Below are 19,718 nucleotides of genomic sequence, written 5' to 3' on the forward strand. Positions count from 1 at the left end.
GTGACCACAAGACTGGCAAGCCAGTCCTCCTCAGAGGGAAGGGCAGGTTAACATTGTCATTCTACCTACCTACCTATGTATCTCTCTCCCTCTCTCTCTTTCCTGGCCCACCAAAGACTTAGTTTTTTCCCCACGTTGGTTTTCAGGCAAGTGCACAGCCACTAAAGTGCCAGCAGGAGCACCAGTCAGCAAAAACTTTCCAGATGCCTGTATGACCATAGCAAACCCAGCAACCTCTCTGTTTATTAAAACAGGCTTTAAAAGTACTTCCTCAGAGCTGCTCTAAGAAGCAATGCACCTGTGGAGGCTCTACTTCTGGAGAGCCTGGGATTGTTCCTGGGCAGGTAGCCTGAGACTCCCCAAGAGAAGATCCTGCTGCCTCATCCAAACCTTAAACCAGCCTGGCTTTCTACTCTTGAAGGGTGTACATGGGGTGCTCAAGTGTGTCTGATAATGAGGGACAGGACTATGATGATGAGCCTAATGGCTCTAAAACACAAGTTAAAGGGAATGCTTGGGCAAGAGAATTCCTGAGATGCTTTTTGGAGACGTGCAGTGCTGCAGCAGTGGGTGTGTGTTCCTTGCTGAGGATGTCTGAGCCACAGAAGCCTCAGGTTCTCCCTGGACATTTTTTTAGGAAGTTTGGCTCCTGGAAATGTTTTCTACTTAAGCCAAGATGCTTTTAGTCTTAATTCAATATTAATGCTTAAAAAGAAAGGTCTGTTCCGTGTTCCAGGGCACTTAGCATCTTCCTTCCACTGCCCAGTAGGAACATGGAAGCTTTTTGCTGTGTGACACTCTCCATAGTTGAGTGTCAGTGTGCAGAAAGCCTGGGTACTCACATCAATGATAGTTTCCCTTGCAGGCCCTGTGTCTGTCCCCAGATATTGCCCCATCATCTTTCACAGCTGTACCATGTGATGTTTCTCCTGAGTGAACACTGCCAGGTAGACATGACACAGTGGAAGCAGCCATCTATTGCTATCTCCCCCTGACAGTCTGGGATGAAAAAGGATGTAGAGAGGTCATGTAAAGAGCAGACAGGGGGGGAAAAGAAAGGTTATAGCAGCATCAGGAAGGCAGGTTTGAGGGACCACCTTTGCATATTTGAGCTTGTTTGATAGTGCAGGGAAAACAGCATACAAGGCTCTGTACAAAGCTGGTGACAGTGCACAGCCCTGCCCTGAAGGGCTTGTTCCCCAGGATGATGGGCAGGTGATCAACTTTGAAGTCACCCTGCCTCAAACCCCAAGGCCCAAAGCAGACAGGCAAGGCAGGACTTGACCTCCTGGCAGTCTGGAGGCAATGTGACTTTAACATGTTCAGTCCTAGAAGCAGTTTAGCCCTGTCTCCTAGGGAAAGGCAAATAACAAGTCTCCTTGGGTTGCCGCCCCACTGCCCCCTCAGCAGAGCCGGTGCCTCTATCGAATGCAGCCTGCCTGTAGGCTATAGCGGGCAGGGCTTGGTAGGTGCACTGCCAGCCCCTGTTTACTCCTCACACCATAACTCTTTGCTCTCAGTTTCCTTTGCACTTTCACACCTCCTTGCCTGTCATCACATTATGCTGAGGTGACCACTTCCACTCTGCCTTCCCTTTGGTGAGCTCCAGCCCTAGCCCTGAGTGCTGCCTTCACAGGCCTGAGTTACCTGCAGGCTGTGCAAATAAAATCACCCCTGCGGTGGCAAACCCCAAATACATTTGCCAATGTATTGTACAAGGTATTGATGGCTTACCTTGGGGAAACTTTCACTCAGCTCATGTTCCTGTTTCCTTGCAGTCTAATCAGGGAAGGGAGGAGGAAAAACCTTAACTATGTGTAGAACTAATAGTCACAGGTTATATGATTTTATATTTTTTTTATCCTATTAATTAATGTAAGCAGAAAACAAGCTGGTCAGGAGTGACCTGGCTACCCTGCTCTCTGTTTGTGAGCCAGCCAGCCCTGAAACACATGGCAGTGCAGCAGAGCAAGCTTCAAGACCTGCCTTCTGTGTGCTCAAAGTTCATCAGTGCTGTTACCAGGCAGACTTTCATCTCTGACATCTCCCCAGAAATGAAAGAATATAAATCAAATTAAAAATTCAAAGACTGTGGCTCTCCTTCCAGTAGCAGGAAGGCAAAAATGATGAAGATCCTGGGCAGTGAAGCCCAGGGTGCAGGTCCCACGTGAAGATCCCACTTAGCTTCCTCGGCTGGTTGCTGGCAAAGCCCAGGGATGGTGACCAAGCACAAGGAGGGGAGCGGAAGGACACAGAAGGAGCATTTCCACCTGCCAGGTCCTGGAGCTGTCAGAAGTCCTCCAACTTCTCAGGATGATTGGAAGTGCTCTTGCCAGCAGGCACTACCAGTTTCATTTCCCATTTGCTGCCCCCCAAAAATAATCTCTGAGTGAATTTATCACCTGTGGAAATGTGTGGATATGAGAGTTGAAGGCAGATGTGGCTTGGGCAGAAGCCATGGATGCAGGCATGGTACCCTGACCATGCTCTGCTCTCCCTGGAGTCAGGGGCCACACCAGCACTTCACAGAAGCTGGAGGTACTCATTTTGGAAATTAAATTTTACAGTACCATCTCCCATTGCCCATTCCTTTCACCAAGGACACAGAAGTCAGGCTGAGGATTTGTGTGTAGACATAAGAGATGGACGTGCAGTAGTAGGATAATTTCCTTTCCCTCAAAGGCTCAGTTTACTTACATAAACACCCCTGCAGCTGGATAGGGTTCTGGCAAGGGGTGGGACCTTCCTGCAGAGCTGATGTGTGCTGCCCCAGTACACAAGACTGGGACATGCTCTGCCAGAGTGACCATCAGTGCCCATGCAAACTGCTGACCAGCCATGTTTAACCACATGCTCTTCAACAGCCTTGTCTTAAAACCCTTGGCAAATGCAGATAACATGAAGTCTCAGGTTGGCCATCTGTGATGGATAGGGGTCATTACCCTGGTACACAGAGCAAGGATCCTGATGTGGAGATTGCCCCACACTCTGAACAGCATGTCATCAGTGGAGCTGCAGGAGGGAGAGCCATTACTGGGACTTATTCTGCTTATGCTGACCTCAGACATGTGAGCTTCCCAGCACAATGCAGCCCATGAGGAGCATCCACAGCTGCTGCAGATATTTCCCATTCCTGGAGCATCGCAGTGAAGGGTGATGGCTGGATAATGAGTTTCTTTAGTCTTGCCTGAGTGCTTTCAGCTCTGCAGACACAAATTGTCAGTGTTCAGCACCAAAGATCAGATGAGTAGCTGATTATGCACTACCCTGCCCTGAACACAACACTCAACAATTAATGGGACTTCTTCCAGGTAATACACATCTGTGAATAGTGATAATTTCTGTGCTCATCTCTCTGCCAACCCCAGTTCTGCAAAAGGCAAGAATAAAATACAGGAGCTTTCAAAAACCTCTTAAAATCTTCCTGACATCTCAAAACCTCAGGAACAGCACACTGAAAGGTCTCACCTCTTGAGACTTCTAGTCCTGGCCACTTTGCACAATTGACATCCCAGGGCAGAGCAGTGAGAATAGCATCCCTCTTTTCTCTTCTGTCTCTGGTGGACCAGCTGATGACTCTCTTGCATCCCAGCCGCTTGCAGCATGAACAATAGTGAAGGAGTAATTACTCCTACAAGAATACAGAAGGTCATCCAGGATGTGGGCTGGTCAAGCATCACGTTTCCATGTTTGGTGCACCAAGAAACAGACTGGAGCAGCTGGGTGGATGTAAGGGACAATCCCATCCTAAAATCTGACTGCAGATTAGAAAGATAATAAAATATCTGTCTCTGTGCAGTTTGAGTGGCTGAAGCTCACAGTTGGCACACACCAACTTTTCATTCCAAACACTGCCCAGGAGCAGGTAGAGCACTAGTTTTGTTGCTTGACCTTTGGTTTCTTCACCAGGGCAAAACAAAGGCTGGCCAGGAACATGCACTTGACCCTTCCTGTGCAGAGGCACACCTTAATAAGATAACTGCAGGTTGTTGCAGAGAAAGAATATGTGTTGCTTCAGAGAAAGGCAGCCTACCCCCTAGCTAAAGGAGGGTGCTGGAAGGCCTGTCACAAACCTGTCTGACAGGACATAGTTCACCAAGTTCAGTAACCTAAACCAGGTGCAGTAAGAGGAACCTCACATGACAGAAATAGGTTTTGGATCTGATACAGCAAAATCCCATGGGGAGGGAGCAGGAGATGCAATTTGACAAAGCACAGTAAAGATGGAGAGGGTAATAATTCATATTTCAATAGGGCATCTTTTGTGCTGAAGGATACAAATGATTTGGCCTCTGTTTGGGATTCAGCCACCTCTGGAGTGGAACATAGCCATGCATAACATTTGACATTGCCTCAGTGTTGATGTATTGGTTAATATGCAAATTGCCAATCAGTGTACCTTCAAAAGGTTATTGGAGAGTCAGATAATAAATCAGCCCTGTGTAGTGCTTGATATTTTCACACTGACAGTGCTGAAAGCTCAGAGCCCTGGCACTATTTATATGTACACATCTGTGTGTGTGAGTGAGTAACACAGAGTAAACCTGATCCTGTTCTTGTGCAAAAGGAAGACTGCAAGAGGAAACAGAAAATGGCCTCTGTATGGCTGTTCTTACATTTATTTCTACCTTTTCTCCTCTCTGTTTTATACTCTGCCTGTGAAAGGGAAAGCTGGATTCCCCAGCTGAAGTAGCAAAACACAACAAGGCTTTCCACCAGGAGGTATATGCAGGCAAAGACTGCAACACATGGATTCACACAGTTTCTCATACAGGAGGCCTTTGGCCAGGGCAGCATTGAAAAAAATCAGAATTAATGTTGTGCAGCTTCCCCGGGGACAGTGTGGCCAGCACCGTTGGTACCTTCAGCTCTATCCTCTTGAGCTGCTCTTGGTAGGAAAGCTGTCACGCAAGGCAAAGGGATTTGGGGATTAAGCTGCCTGTTCTCCTTTCCCATGGTTTATTTTTGCTGTAGTTCAACTAAGTATGCCTATGGGTTTATGAGCTCTGGACCACGCTCCTGCAGTGGGGGCAGAGGAAGATGCTGAGGAGAGTCAGCAAGAGCATGTTTGCCTGCCTCCTAATCTCAGCTTTTCCCCAGGGAACTTCACCTACTTTTCCAGCAGCCAGAATGCATTTAAACTGGAGAGCAAGTGAAGGGGCAATGTGACAACTCTTGACATGACCAGGTGGTTTGAGACTCTTTGGTTTTATCCCTCCCTTATCCCACGTGGAGCAGCTTTGGCTGCTGCACACTGCTGCTTGCTCTCCCATCTAATGTGCAGCCCCCTGGCTCCCCCAGGGCGTGACCCTGAGCTGCCAGCCCTGCAGACACTGCCTACCTCAACTCTGTGGGTCTTCCCTGGATCCTATTGGAGAGGTATTATCAGGAGTGGTTGGTTTGGCCTGTCGGGGTTCCTGAGTGGCATCCATCATCACTGCATGAGTGCATCCTGCAGGCAGCTGCTCTGCAGCCACTCCACCCGCCAGCTCAGCAGATACGTGCTGAAGGAACACTTTATATTTATGGCTGGATTTTAGCTCTCTGCCAGTAAAGGCAGTTCAGCCTCACCCTGTAACTGCATCATTTCCAAAGGAGGTGCCTCTGCCTCAAGCACATGTTTGTGCCAGCAAGCATTTTGACTTTCTGCCAAACATTTAAGTGACCTTATGGAATGATTGGAAAGCAAGGCTCTGGAGCTCTGCTACCCGCAGTCTCTGAGGGCCTTTATTCTTCCCTCTGTGGCCTCCTTCACATATTTTTGTTCAGCATCTCTGTTCACAGGGTTCCCTGTTAAAAATAAATGCCTTCCCCCCTAAGTCTGTAGTAATAAGGAACTTGATCTCACATAAATTGGGATGTTCTGAGAACCATTTTAATTTCTGCTAATCGGCAGATGAAAAATGAATTACTTCAGATGTCATGTACTAACGTGACAGAGTTACCCAGTAATTGAAGGGCTCTACATGAGTGAACTTTGTAATTGCATATTCTTCTCCTTGAGTCCAGGAGGCAGAAGGGAAAAGCAGATCAGGCCATGTCTTAATGAAACAGCTCAGTCCTGCAGTGCTGCTGGAGCTAAAAGTAAACAAATTGAGCTCATTATTTTATGTCGCAGCTCCCCAACTGCTGCAGCAGCCCTGTGTATGATGTGCTCTCTCCTGCTTCACTATCCCTCCACTGCTTCTGCTTTCAACCCTGCAGCAGCCCACTCTTGGCCCCAGTGGCAGCCTTCACCCCAGGTGCACCTGAGACCAACATCTGCTGAAGTCCCAGCACAACCCCACAAAGCAGGAGACACAGACATAGCTTTGGAGTTTTTCCATTTCTGAGATGCCAGTCCTGACCAGCTGCACAGCTGGAGCAGGAAAAGCTCCTACATAACCATCCCCATCCAAAGCTGTTGGGCCCACCTCTCTTGCCAAATCCCCATCTCTACTCCCAGCTGGGAAACACTGCCTTTGAGTACTGGAGACATGCTCTGCATGTCTGTCTGCAGCTTTTTTACTGGCTTCCATTTATTGAATGTGCACACAGCTTTCCCACATCCACACCCCTCTGCCCTCAGTCCTGGATGAGGGTCACTTGAGGGCGCTACAGCAAATGGGAACCCCCAAATCCTGTAGTAGAGTCATTTTCCACTCCTCTTTGTTAATGAACTGTAGGTACCTGCACAAAGCATCTCTTGAGCAGTTGCTGCACATGTGGAAGGAACTTGTTGAAGGATGTTGACTTGCTGGAACGAGTCCAGAGAAGGGCAACAAATTTGGTGAGGGGTTTGGAACACAAGCCCTATGAGGAGAGGCTGAGGGAGCTGGGGTTGCTTAGGCTGGAGAGGAGGAGACTCAGGGGTGACCTTGTTGGTCTCTACAACTACCTGAAGGGAGTTTGTAGACAGGCGGATGTTGGTCTCTTCTCCCAGGCAGTCAGTACCAGAACAAGAGGACACAGTCTCAGGCTGTGCCAGGGGAGGTTTAGGTTGGATGTTAGGAAGAAGTTCTACACAGAGAGAGTGATTGCCCATTGGAATGTGCTGCCCAGGGAGGTGGTGGAGTCACCATCATTGGAAGTGTTCAGAAGGAGACTTGCTGGGGTGCTTGGTGCCATGGTTTAGTTGTTTAGGTGGGTTGGATTGGCTGATGGGTTGGACGCGATGATCTTGAAGGCCTCTTCCAACCTGGTTGTTGATGATGATGATGATTATTATTATTCTATTCTATTCTATTCTATTCTACTCTACTCTACTCTATTCTATTCTATTCTATTCTACTCTATTCTATTCTATTCTATTCTATTCTATTCTATTCTATTCTATTCTATTCTATTCTATCTCACTGCCGTAAGGCTGCCAACAACACCTGGCCATTTTTCTCATTCATGAAAAAAGTTGGAATGTGAGGCAAATATTATAAAACAAATATTTTCTTAGCTATTACCTTGAAGGATTTTTCAGTTTTCTTGTGGGGAAAAAGGAAAAAAGGGGGGCAAAAAAAAAGTCTATTGCTTTGTTTGGTTTGGGATCTATCATCTGGATGGTTAGATGTGGATTTTCCATGGCTGCTCCTCAGCAGCTGATGGCATAATGTTTTCTGAAATGGCCATTAGCTGAGGATCTTTATGAAGAGCTTCCCAGGGAAGTAGCTGCAAAGTTCAATTTGTTGCATTACGAGCACATCCCTGATAAGAATTGCATTACATGGCACTCACATGCTGAAAGCATTAACTTCCTACTTCCTACTTTGAACTTCTAATTGATGGATCTGGTGAGGAGTGAAGAAGTAGGAAGGTGAAGGTCCCCAAAGATAAGAAATAATAACGAATAATTGCTGTATTTTTTAATCCAGGAATAAAGAAGCAGTCTGTTTAGAAGATCTCTATGTAGCTGAGGCTTTTTCACTAGACAAAACCATTTGTACCAAAAAAAAAAAAAAAGGGGGGGGGGAAAAAAGGAAAACCTCTTTAATTGGTTGAAAATTTATTACAACAAGCCATAACTTAAGGGCACTTGATTTTGTTCTGAAGAGCTTTTGGATTCATGGAGCCGCATCAGATTTACCACAGCATCTCAGGGAGCAAAATTGAGCTCAAGTCTCTACCTCACACAGAATAAATCTAAGTATTGTCTGAAATACTTTTAGTTTTTAATTAAGAAGAACCAAAGTGAAACAACAGTGAATTTCTCTTTCAGAGGCTAGATTGTTCTAGCTCACAAAGTCATCTGCAGTAAATCTCCAGAAGTTTAAAGCCTCGGTACTTTGAGTGAAAGCCCAGGAGTTACAGGCTAGGACACTTCTTTGCTGGAATGCTGGCCCAGCTCTGCTCTGTATTCAGGACAAATCTGGAGCTGAGCTGGATCTAACACACAAGTGCTCAGGAGTGCTCAGGTTATCTTGATTTCTCTGCGCTGTAGGCTCTTCATTTAATTGGTGCTATGATCACACCTGATGAGGCCCAGCAGGTGATATTTGAGATGTTTGCCTTTTGATTCCTTGCAACTGAGCAACATTTAGTAAGAATTACTTGAATCAGCTAATCAAAAACATGTTCAATGACATTAGGGAGAAGTGGACTCTAGAACACCTAAGTAATGTTATTCTTCTTGTGGAAATCCTTCTGTAGAGAGAAAAGCAAATAAATCCCAATGCATTTTATCTAAGTTCTCTGCTCCTTGGGCTATTAGTAAGTAATTCCTGAAAATCCTTTGTTATTCTGTATTTCAGGCAGGGTTCAGTTTGTTCTGGTTTTCCACTTATATTTTGGTGGTGTAGCTGAGACTAGCCAAGAGTCTATGATAGCTGCTGGAGCAAGAGCACAAACAATTGACTCCTATATATCAAAGTAAAGTAATGCAAGAGTCTAGTTTAAGGTATAACTGGACTGCCTATCTTAAACCAGTCTACAGTCTCTCTACAACTACCTGAAGGGAGGTTGTAGACAACTGGGTGTTGGTCTCTTCTCCTAGGCAACCAGCACCAGAACAAGAGGACACAGTCTCAAACTGCACCAGGGGAAGTTTAGGCTCGAGGTGAGGAGAAAATTCTTCACAGAGAGAAGTTGTTAGCCCTTGGAATATGCTGCCCAGGGAGGTGATGGAGTCACCATTCCTGGAGGTGTTCAAAAAGGGATTGGACATGGCACTTGAAGCCATGGTTCAGTAGTCACGAGGTCTTGGGTGACAGGTTGGACTTGATGATGTTTGAGGTCCTTTCCAACCTTATTGATTCTATGATTCTTTACCTTCATTTGTTTCTAGACCACCCTCCTGCCCTGCAGAGATCTTTAAGGTTTTAGCAATTAAAGGGGAAAGAAACCCCATCATTTCTTGTGCTCCCTGGTGGGACCAAGAGCTGATCTGTGTGCAGAGGAAATCTGTCCCTGCTCCTGCCTGAGTCTGTTGCAGCATTGGGTGTTGTTTATGCTGTGGAGTATGGAGGTTGCCTCAGGGTTTTTCAGTGTGGTACCCATCCCTGTTAATGAGCAGTGGGGATCGCACACATGGGCAGCCCTATGGGGCTCTTGTTTTTGAGCATCCCACTCTGAGATGGCAGAGGAGAAGCAGGGCAATTTGATAAAGGGGGCATCCAATGCTGCAGTGCAGTTCAGGGCTCTTTGGGAGTTCTCCTGTGCTCTACCAACTCGGGCGTAATGATGGGATGCAAACTAGCCAGATGCCTCTGCCTCAAATCTCTGCACAGGGTTTTACCTGCTGTCTGCCTCCAACATAGCTGAGCCTTCTGAGGCATCCACTTATAAATCCCTATCAAACATCCTTTGGTCTAAAATACAGGGGAGCTTTGCTGATGGCTGGCAAGCCAGATATGGTGATGGGCCCTTAGCTCTGTCAGCAAGAAAGAGTCACCATGAGGATCAGTAAAGCTTAGAGAAAAGAAAGTTTTCTTCCTTCCCCCTTCTCCATCCCACTCCCAAATTCTGAGCTGCCATCTCTGGTGCTGTCTGTCACAGTGGCAGTGACAGGCACAAAATACTGGAGATGGGAAAGAGCAGAGGTCATTTAAAATTCCCCTTGGCTGTGGTGAAGCTGAAGGCCATGGGCAGCAGTTGCTCAGCTGGAAAATCACATTGCCTGTGGTAGTGGTGGGAGTTTTACTGTAGAAAGAGGCTCCGGAGCCAGTCCCTCCCTGCCCTCCATGCAGCTGTGTCTGCAGCCTCTCATATTTTCATCAGAGAGGTGCAGAAAAAGCCTGAGCAGAACAGTGTGGCAGCCTTGGTGCTCCTTGCAGGTGTGGTGATAGCAGCCTCTGTGGGTGGAAAGGTGATTAGTGATGTTTTGTGGGGGATTGGGAGCTCTGCAGACTTGATGGCTTTTCAGACATGACTCACTCTGGAACAAACACTGGGGCTCAGCTTAGGACTGTGTGAGATACATCCTTATCATGACCAGCACCCATGTTTCCAGACACCACCAAAATGCATGGGATGGTCCTGGAGGGGTGTGTGGTGGTTTTGCTGGGTACATTAAAACTGAGCAGCCTTCCTGCCAGCCTGTAGGCAGAGGGATGTCTGTGTGTTGTTGGATGATAGGTTGGACTCAATGCTATCAAAGGTCTTTTCCAACCTGATCTATTCTATTCTATTCTATTCTATTCTATTCTATTCTATTCTATTCTATTCTATTCTATTCTATTCTATTCTATTCTATTCTTCATCCCCCTATTGGGAGATAAGTGGCCCGTTCACAGGACTGCCAGAACTGCTAACATCCATTGAAAACTGCAGGGAAAAAAAGCCATGCAAAACAGCAGATCTGCCCCATACTCCCATCACAGGGCCCCCACGGGGCTGTACCCAGCTGTGGCTGCTCACTGCTGTGAGGATGAGGAGCCCCAGAGAGGAGCCCACACACCTCTACCATGCTGAAGCGTCACAGAGATGTGGTCCTGCCATTGGGAAGCTACCAGGCAAAGGTTCCACAATAAAACTTCATCCAGGCAGCCACAGGCTTGAAGCCACAGCAGAACAAAAGAAAGAATTATCCAGAGCTGGATTTTCCTCTACTCCTGTTATGGAGCCGCATTTTCTCTTGCCGCTGGGCTCGGGGATACCCATTGCAGTCCAAGGCACATGGCTCTTGCCTGGTATGGGGTAACACTGCCTCTGCCTGCCATAGGGATGCCAGGTCTTGCAAGGCGAGTAGTGGGATGAGCCAGTCCTGATCACAGAGGTGACATGGCAGTACTGGTGGCACCTAAGAATGGGAAGGGAGCTGCAAGGAGTCTGGGTGTTTTCATTTATTAATCACTCACATAGATTATCCTGTAAATCCCTCAGGTTTCAGGGAGCTGACCAATCAGAGGATTCCCTCCCAAGCCGAGTCTCTCAGCACATGACTGCTGAGATGGAGATTCAGGTCAGCACCCAGCACTGCCAGGACACCTAAAGGAGATGACAGCCCACCACAGACCCCTGTACATAACCATGTCCTATTCTGTCCTGACACCACAGGAAATACAAACCCACTCTTCTTTGGGTCTGCAGCCTGAATCAGTCTCCCACAATGCTCTGTAATTTCATACAATACACACATATATGTATTCTCAGGTATTTATTTCACATCCCTTATTGTCTGTTGCTGGGTGGCACAGTGCTTCCATGGGGGAAGGTATTCATGGGAAGTATCCAAGATATTGACTGTAACATGCATGTCTAGTTTAAAAGGATGGAGGGGCAGTTCTTCTAAGTGTGTGTGAAGGCAGAGTGATCATTAGTACATGTTTATTGAAGTTTACCAGCTCTGTACCAGCTCAGGGCTTCTCTTTGCCATCAAGCTTAATTCCTCTGTAATTACGTTCCTAAACTAGAAATCATTTGGCATTTATTTGCCATAATAAAACTTCTCATTGCATTTAAATTCAATGTGAAGATTTAAGTGTATTTAGGAGACTCATCTGAAGACCTGAAATCAAATATTCCTGGTTTCCTTTTCCAAACAAGACAAATTCAGATAAATGATAGCAGTCAGATCCGTGCGTGCAGCCACTCCTGTGAGTGGTGGCAGCTGCAGGTGCATACCCTCAGAGAGAGATGGTAGCACTTGGGATGTGCACAGCTTTTTCAGCTTCTTCTCACTGCCCTGCTCTGATCCAGAGCCCTGGTTATATCTGTGGTGCTGATGACTGAAGCTGCTTTGTACACCTGAGCAGGGAAAACACATGGCTGATGAAAAACTGCAGGTGTTAAGATCACCGTCAGCCACCCCTGTTTGCTGTACAGCTTGCACTGGTTTTCAAACTGTTTGCTTTAATAGTTGGGTAGCAGGATGTTGTTACTGTGGCTCTTTCCAGCTGACCTGGCTGACTGCTCAGGAGCTGAGAGCCCAGAGGACAATGTCCCAGCCCAATGACACCACTGTCACCAGCCCTGCTGTGTTCAGAGGAGACCAGGTGGGCAGATTCACTTTACTTCGTTTATAGGTAAAAGAACAGGCCTGGGAAATGCTTGCTGTGGCTGCCTGCTGGTGGGTGAGCAGCTGCAGCTTTGGTAGTGATGTGTGGATGGGCTCTCAGCACTGATAAATGACAGATAAAACAGCCAGGCGAAACACTGACACCAGCTCACTACAGGGATGACACTGCTCCTGACGTCCTTATTTTCTCCCCAGATATACTGAGCATCAGAAGTAATAATTGTTTTCCCCATCCCTTCTCAGAACTCCTCCCAGTAGGCTTAAAATAGCAGGGCCCAGATAATCATTAACTGCTTTGACGTATTGCAACAGGCACAGAATGGGAATTTATAAGGAGAGGACAGAGCTGGAGCAGACCCACACTCCCAGTTTGTCTCCAGCTGTATCATCCTCTTCAGGGTAAAGCAAATCAGCCTGCTGCATCTAGAGACAAGCTCCCATCACAGCCAGAAATAAGGAAGAATATTATATATAATTAAATAGAATAGAATTAACCAGGTTGGAAAAGACCTTCAAGATCATCAAGTCTATCACCCAACAGCATCTAATCAACTAAATCATGGCATCCAGTCCCCTGTTAAACACTTCCAGCGATGGTGACTCCACCACCTCCCTGGGCAGCCCATTCCAATGGCCAATCACTCTTTCTGGGAAGAACTTCTTTCTAACATCCAGCCTAAACCTCCCCTGGCGCAGCTTGAGACTGTGTCCTCTTGTTCTGGTGCTGGTTGCCTGGGAGAAGAGACCAACCCCCAGCTGTCTACAACCTCCCTTCAGGGAGTTATAGAGAGCAATAAAGTCTCTGAGCCAGGCTTCTGCAGGCTAAGCAACCCCAGCTCCCTCAGCCTCTCCTCACAGGGCTGTGCTCCAAACCCCTCCCCAGTTTGTTGCCCTTCTCTGGACACGTTCTAGCAACTCAACATATTTCCTAAACTGAAGGGCCCGGAACTGGACACAGTACTCAAGGTGTGGCCTAACCAGTGCTGAGTACAGGGGCAATCGCTCAATATATTACTCTTCCTAAAAGCAGGAAAGAGCAATAAACAGGGCAGAGTTGAGTTCCTATGTGGAGAGAGTTGTGGCTGAAGCCAGAGCACCCTCCCTTCCTTTTTTTGGTTAACTGTGGTTTTCTACTTTTGACGTGAACCCTAATTTAGACTTGGATAAGAATTAAGAAAAGGCAGGTGCCCTGAGTGCAAAGCACACTTGATTGCTTCAGAGGAACAAGATGGTCCTAAGCAATCTGAGGATGAAGCTTGCAGCCAGAGAGCATTTCACCACTAGCTGCTGGCGAAGCGGAATACTGCTTAGGCTGGTCTGAGTAATGGAGTGTAACTCTACAAAGGAAAATTGCAAAAATAAGTGTTGGGAAGTAAACCCTTGAAAGGGTCTTTGGAGAGCAGTCCCCAAAGGGAATTGGTGGAGAATGCTGTTGTTTAAAGCACTGGAGAATATGTTGTGTAGAGCTATTTTCTATAAGCCTGCAGAAGTGGGTGTGGGAATTTACTATCTGTCTCTAATTGCTGTGATCTGCACCTCATTTTGGGTTTGCTTTTGTGTGCATGTGGTGTTTAACAGAGGTCCTGCACAGCAAATTCTTCATGTGTATATCAGCCTGATATATCAGACTGTTCCTGAGCTGGCTGTACAGCCAGCAGTGAGACTCCTTCCCATTGCTGTACAAAAGATTTACTCCCTTAATATGCCCGTGGTGTTTATTTTTCTGCTGGTACATGTGCATGTGTGTGCCTGTGTGCATGTGGCAGTGCTTTACAAATGCCTGCTGAGGATAGAATTGGTCTTCACAGTATGCAAAGCTAGCCATGCACCACACACACAGATACAATACTTCACATGGGTGGCGAAAAGGTGATAAATCAAGTTACTGCTAGGTTTGCAGAAATCAAGAAATTAGGGGATTCATGTCCACAGCTGAAGCCTGAGGTATTGCAGGAGCTGGCAGGACTAGGCAGGGTTGGATTGTTCCAATTAGGGAAGGGACATTGGGTCCCCATGGCAGTGTAGGATGTCTGTGAACATCTCTAGGCTCTGAAGAGACAAGCTTAGATTTTGTAGACTAGTTTATTAGGAAGCCCAAGAAGCCAATGTGAATCCAGGCTGCAGCCTCAGCTTTCCTCCTCTTGCCTTTGCCTGGAGGTTGTTGTTCCTAGATCCTGCTCTGTTCTTCCCCTTTCCTGATCCCGCAGCATGGGTGCCTTCAGCTGCTCATTAGACAAAGCCCAGGGACCTCATTTGCCATTTTGAGCCCTTGTGTGCAGTGAGGTGGAAAAGCAAGGATGCTGTAGAGCTGGAAGTTTTCTGTTACCTGCTTGGTGCTGGGATCACAGTTGTGTGCTGGGGAGTCAGGCTGTTGAGAAAATAAAACAGCAGGGACTGAGATGAGGAGGACATACCAGAGGCAGAGGAACAGAACAGTGGTCTTTGTACCAAGCTAGCTCTTACTGGGGAAGAGGTTTGGCAAGCCTGGGGGCAGAGGAGGTGTGCTAAGCCCCAATTGCTCCCGTTTTGCATCCTGGCTGGCAGTAAATGGTCATGCAGGTTGTTTATTGCACTTGTATTTGCCCACCTCTGTCCCAGCAAGGGCACAAACATGAACAGCCCTGAGCACCTAAAACTGCACCTCACCTGGGGAGTCTGAATGCCAAATGTCAGTGCTCCTTCCCCCACACACACCTTGCTTCCATCTAATCCTTCCATGCTTCCCTTCTTCTGGCTACACAAGTCCTGTCCTACAAGTCTCCATGCCCCTGCCTCCCTTTGCATCTGCACCAGTGTGCAGTGAAACCCAGTGACAGGCAGAGCCCAGCTTGGTTTTGTAACATAAACAGTTATTTACAGTTTTGCTAAAATTTCATGGAAGATGACATTTTCAGGTCACCAAGCTGAAGCAAATGAAATGATTAACATATTTGCATTGAGTTTTTGCAAAATAAGTATCACTCTTGCCCAGCATGGTACTCAGTTCCTCAGGTCCCAAGACCTGAGGTACTCTGAAAGCTCAGGCAGTTTCCCACTAGGGTTAGCAAAAGCAAGATCTCATTTTCTAATCCAAGGCAACAGGGATGGACATCTCTTACTGTGTCCAGCAGCCTCAGACACCAGGGTCCATTATCCTGGCGCTCCATCAATGGTAATAATGAGGCTGATCTAGGCCTGTAAGAGGAAATATCCTCTCCCCAACACTGAAAGTATGGTGCCAGCTTTCCCCATACTGTAGATATCCTAATTCTGCCTTTAAAAGCTTTTAAGTCTTAGAGCACAGCTAAATACACTATTGGGGTCTATACTACAGTTTTTAAACACCAAGAGGTGGGGAGTAAAATGTAATAGCTCTGTTCTTCCCTAAACAAGTGATAGTAAATAACTGTAAAATGAGCTCTGTGTGCAGAGAGGAATTTATTCTTTTGGTGAACAGGGTGATAGCAGACAGATCAGAATAATATTGGGTTTTCCTGGATACCCTGCTTGAAGCTACACCAGAAACAATGGGGTGATTCAGGAGGTTCAGTGTTTTGTCCACCACTCCTAAATGCCTCTGCATAACAAGCCAGGACACAATTTATTCTCCATCTTTCTTGCTTCTAGAGTGGATATAGCCAGCTGTACAGGTTATGCATCAGTATGAGTCACTTCCAGCACAGTGTCTGGGGAAAGTGTATGTGTTGTGAAATTTGAGGACCTTTTTCCCTGCTGAGCTATGGGTACACAAAGACCAGAACCCAAGGCACATGCCTGTCACCCAGTCAGTCATCCTTCCCAGTCCAGGAGCACTAGGAAGGAGAGTACTCTGTCTAGACCTGCAGATACCCACTGCCTGGTGGTACTGAGTGGTTCTGGGCTCAGTCCAGCGCCCAGTGAAGAGCGTCACCTCCATGACTGGTGTGATTTAGCATGTGCAGAAAGTCCAAGGGCCACCACATCTGTGCTCCCCTTTCTGCCCAAATGGGCTGGAGGGAGCCACCCTAGTCCAAGGACATCAGCCTACAGCAGAGGTTGTCTTGAACCTATCTATCACCAGCCTTGGTTTATGAAATAGGTAGCAGATATACAGAAACCTGAGCAGTGAAACAGTAGCACCTGTCAACAGAGCTGTGTCCTCTGGTTATGCTATAGCATGGTTCCTCTAGTAAGAGTTCAGCAGTGAAGTTGGGCATCTCATACTTAATTATCTACCCCAAAAAACTAGTAGGACCCAAGTATTTGAGACTGTTACCTCCCTGTGTCAAGCTCTGTTCACATCAGGTGAGAATTATTAGAGGGCAAATGGATGGACGCAGCAGGATGATGGGTTGGACTCGATGATCTCAAAGGTCTTTTCCAACGTGATTAATTCTGTATTCTGTATTGTCTAAGCTGAGGCAGGTAAAAAGGAATGAAAGGGGAGGCTCACCAATGCTGTCTCTTTTCCAGGGGGAGCTGCTGAGCCCGTGTCGATGCGATGGATCGGTGAAGTGCACGCACCAGCCATGCCTGATCAAATGGATTAGCGAGAGAGGCTGCTGGAGCTGTGAGCTGTGTTACTACAAGTATCACGTCATTGCCATAAGCACAAAGAACCCTCTGCAGGTAAAGGTACTAGAGACATTTCAAAGCCTATTTATTTTTCAGTTTTTGTTTCTGGGGTCAAGTGAATTTCACCTGTGTGGGTTTTCCTTCCCTGGGCACAGTGTATCTGAGACATTTAAAAAGGATGGTTGGGCGCTGGTCCACAGTGGCCCCATGTTCTCCTTGGTGGTACCAGGGACATCGGTTGGGAGTCTGCTCTTTCTGGCCTGTGACAGTTCCCACATTCACTTACCTTCTGTTGAAAATGCCTGGGTGACAGTAGCTCTGTAACAGCTCTCAGCCCTTCAAATGTGTTCATCTGCTGGAGACCACAGGTATGCCACTGTCCCCAGGGGCAGATGGGGACAGAGCAGACTGTGACAGAGCCGCATCTTGTGACTCCACATGTCTATAATTGTGCCATTAACCTTGATTTCCTCCTGCTGAGTCTTCTCTACATTGGCATGGAGGAGGCGGATGGAGAGCTCTTACAACTCTCCTTTCTTGATACTGCCATCCTTCTCAGTTTACTGTTTCCTCATGATCAGGTACATCCTGGAATGGCACAAGGGTGTTGGCTCTGATGCTTGGTTTTCTCCAAGCTGATTCTTGGTGGACATTTGCAGATGTGCACACTACAGGTAAAGCACATCTTGATGTAAGTGGCTGTGAAAGGCATCAGAGGACTCACCTTTCTTTTCTGAGTTCAAAGGCACTGTGATTTAATAAGCCCCACTGCAGGCTGGTAATTTAAAATAGATTCAGAGTGGGGAGAACTGTGTAATTGTTTAAAATGGGGTAAATTATTCTTAATAGAGGTTGATTTATTGGGGGGGTAACACCTGAAGGTGGACTAATTGCTGCTTACCTTTGCTGAGCATCATTAGGGCTTCAGCTGTAAGAAAGCACATTATATCTAGGCACTATTGCTTCATTAGCATCATCTGGATTGGAAAGATACAACAGTAGCATGCTGTGTTTTAGAGTCTGGGGTGGTATCTGTAACAATGTTGGCTTGTCATACACGTGGTGGATGATTTGTCTCTTTGCTGATTGTTCTGCTAACAGAAGGCAAGGGCTTTGCTAGTAGTGGTGCCCAGTTGTATGGAGGCGGTGAGGAATACAAACTTCTTCACTCTCCTCTTAACTGCAGCCTCTGTGTCTTTTTCCAGGCCTGATGTCACTAACAACAGTGAGGAAACAGAGACAGCCCCTTTAGGGCTCCAGACTTAAATGAAGTAATTAAATTAGTGGGGTATTATGGGGAGATTTTGCTGAGGGGCACTAGGGATAGAAGGAAAAAGACTGCCTGCTGTCTGCAAGTCCCTACAGCTTCTGATTCAGGTTTCCATGTGCCATGGGCTGGAGAGATCAGCAGTTTCATCCCAAGCATGAGACCCTGGGTTTTTTAATTTCTTGGCTGTAGTAACTCAAAGCAGACTGAAGCACAGGAGGGGACATATGGACAAAGCAGCATTTGTTTGTTTCTGGAAAGATGGTCCATGGGTGCCCTAATGCTTCCTGTGTCTCAGATCAGGTGTGTGATGCTGAGCAGCACTGAAGGTTTGTGCGTGCAGATTTAGGAGCTTGTTTGTAGCCAGCGCTGCCTTTGATGAGTGACCTCCAAATGGTCTACACCTTCAGGTGGCTCAGGGCAAGGGTCCTGCTCTTCACTCAGCTAAAATTTGTTGGGGGTGTTGACAAACAGCTCCCCTCTCATACATGTTTCAAAAGCCTTTGCAAAACATTGATCCCCCTGGGCTTCTTCATTGTATGGTGGCCTTTATTGTGAACACAAAAACTGAGTGGCAGAAGCAGCTGAGTTACAGAGCTCAGCTCTGGGAGTGAGGGTCCCAGGGGACCATGCAGAAGCTGGGCTTAGAGGCTTCACATGGCTGGCTTAGATGTCACAGCACTTCTCACAGAATCACTGGGAGATTTGGAGGCTAGGAAGAAGCAACTGGAGTGAAAATCCATTTGGTCTGGAATCAAAGCAGCATGTGTGGAGTTCCAGCTGTGTGCCCAGGCACCCCATCTGGTGCCAGCACAAAGGCATTTCTAGGAAGCAGATGAGACACTAGCACTAATATGTGAAATCCCATCGGAAGTGGCTGATGTACCAGGCCTGGAACTCCCATGAGGACTAAGGGCTCGGGCCCCTGTAACCCATCACCAAGCATGCTTTGCTCCTCAATGGCTCTCACCATCTTCTGCAGCTTGGAAAGGGAGGCAGAGAAAACCCAGGAGCTGCAGTACCCTGACTCTATGTCCCATAACAACATCTCCCAGCTTCTGCAAGTGGGAAGAGCATCCTTTCTGTCTTCACCCTACACATGGGTAATAGGGGCCACCTGGACATACAAGTATGACTTCAAGTAAAGCAATAGTCCCTAGCCTTTTTTTTCAGGGTCTGCTGGAATTCTGCCCACTGATTTTTAATTTTTTTTTTCACTAGAAAGCTCTGAATTTCTCAAGCACAGATTTTGAAGGGCAAATGCTGTAGAAAGTCGTGGTCATCTGTTTATTTCAGATCAACTGTAATACAGGCAAGGACCACACAAACATCATCTGCTTGTCTAATGAAACTTGTTTGGGTGATGCTCTGGGCCTGGCTAGATTTTAACCAGCAACGTGGCCTACCTATCCTCTTCATCCTCTCATGTGACATGGGAAAGCTAAATCCAGGCATCTGGCAGGCCTTGGGCTCCTTGAAACATGTCCAGTTGGT

General features: G+C 47.0%; 1 protein-coding gene across 2 annotated transcripts in view; it reads left to right on the forward strand.

Annotated features, from left to right (window-relative positions):
- Nucleotides 1–19,718, forward strand: part of MARCHF4 (membrane associated ring-CH-type finger 4) — a 110,774-nt gene that overhangs the window by 60,544 nt on the left and 30,512 nt on the right. The window contains exon 2 of one of the 2 annotated variants that reach the window (XM_068138914.1): nt 16,856–17,011. In XM_068138914.1, the coding sequence (XP_067995015.1) occupies nt 16,856–17,011 (156 nt within the window). Of the gene's footprint in view, nt 1–16,855; nt 17,018–19,718 lie in introns of both variants that reach the window. The other variant, XM_068138913.1, reaches the window with a different exon arrangement.

Source organism: Melanerpes formicivorus, unplaced genomic scaffold (assembly GCF_026170545.1).
Source record: "Melanerpes formicivorus ecotype bairdi unplaced genomic scaffold, bMelFor1.0.p_v2 SCAF_5, whole genome shotgun sequence".
In the NCBI taxonomy this organism is placed as follows: Eukaryota; Metazoa; Chordata; class Aves; order Piciformes; family Picidae; genus Melanerpes; species Melanerpes formicivorus.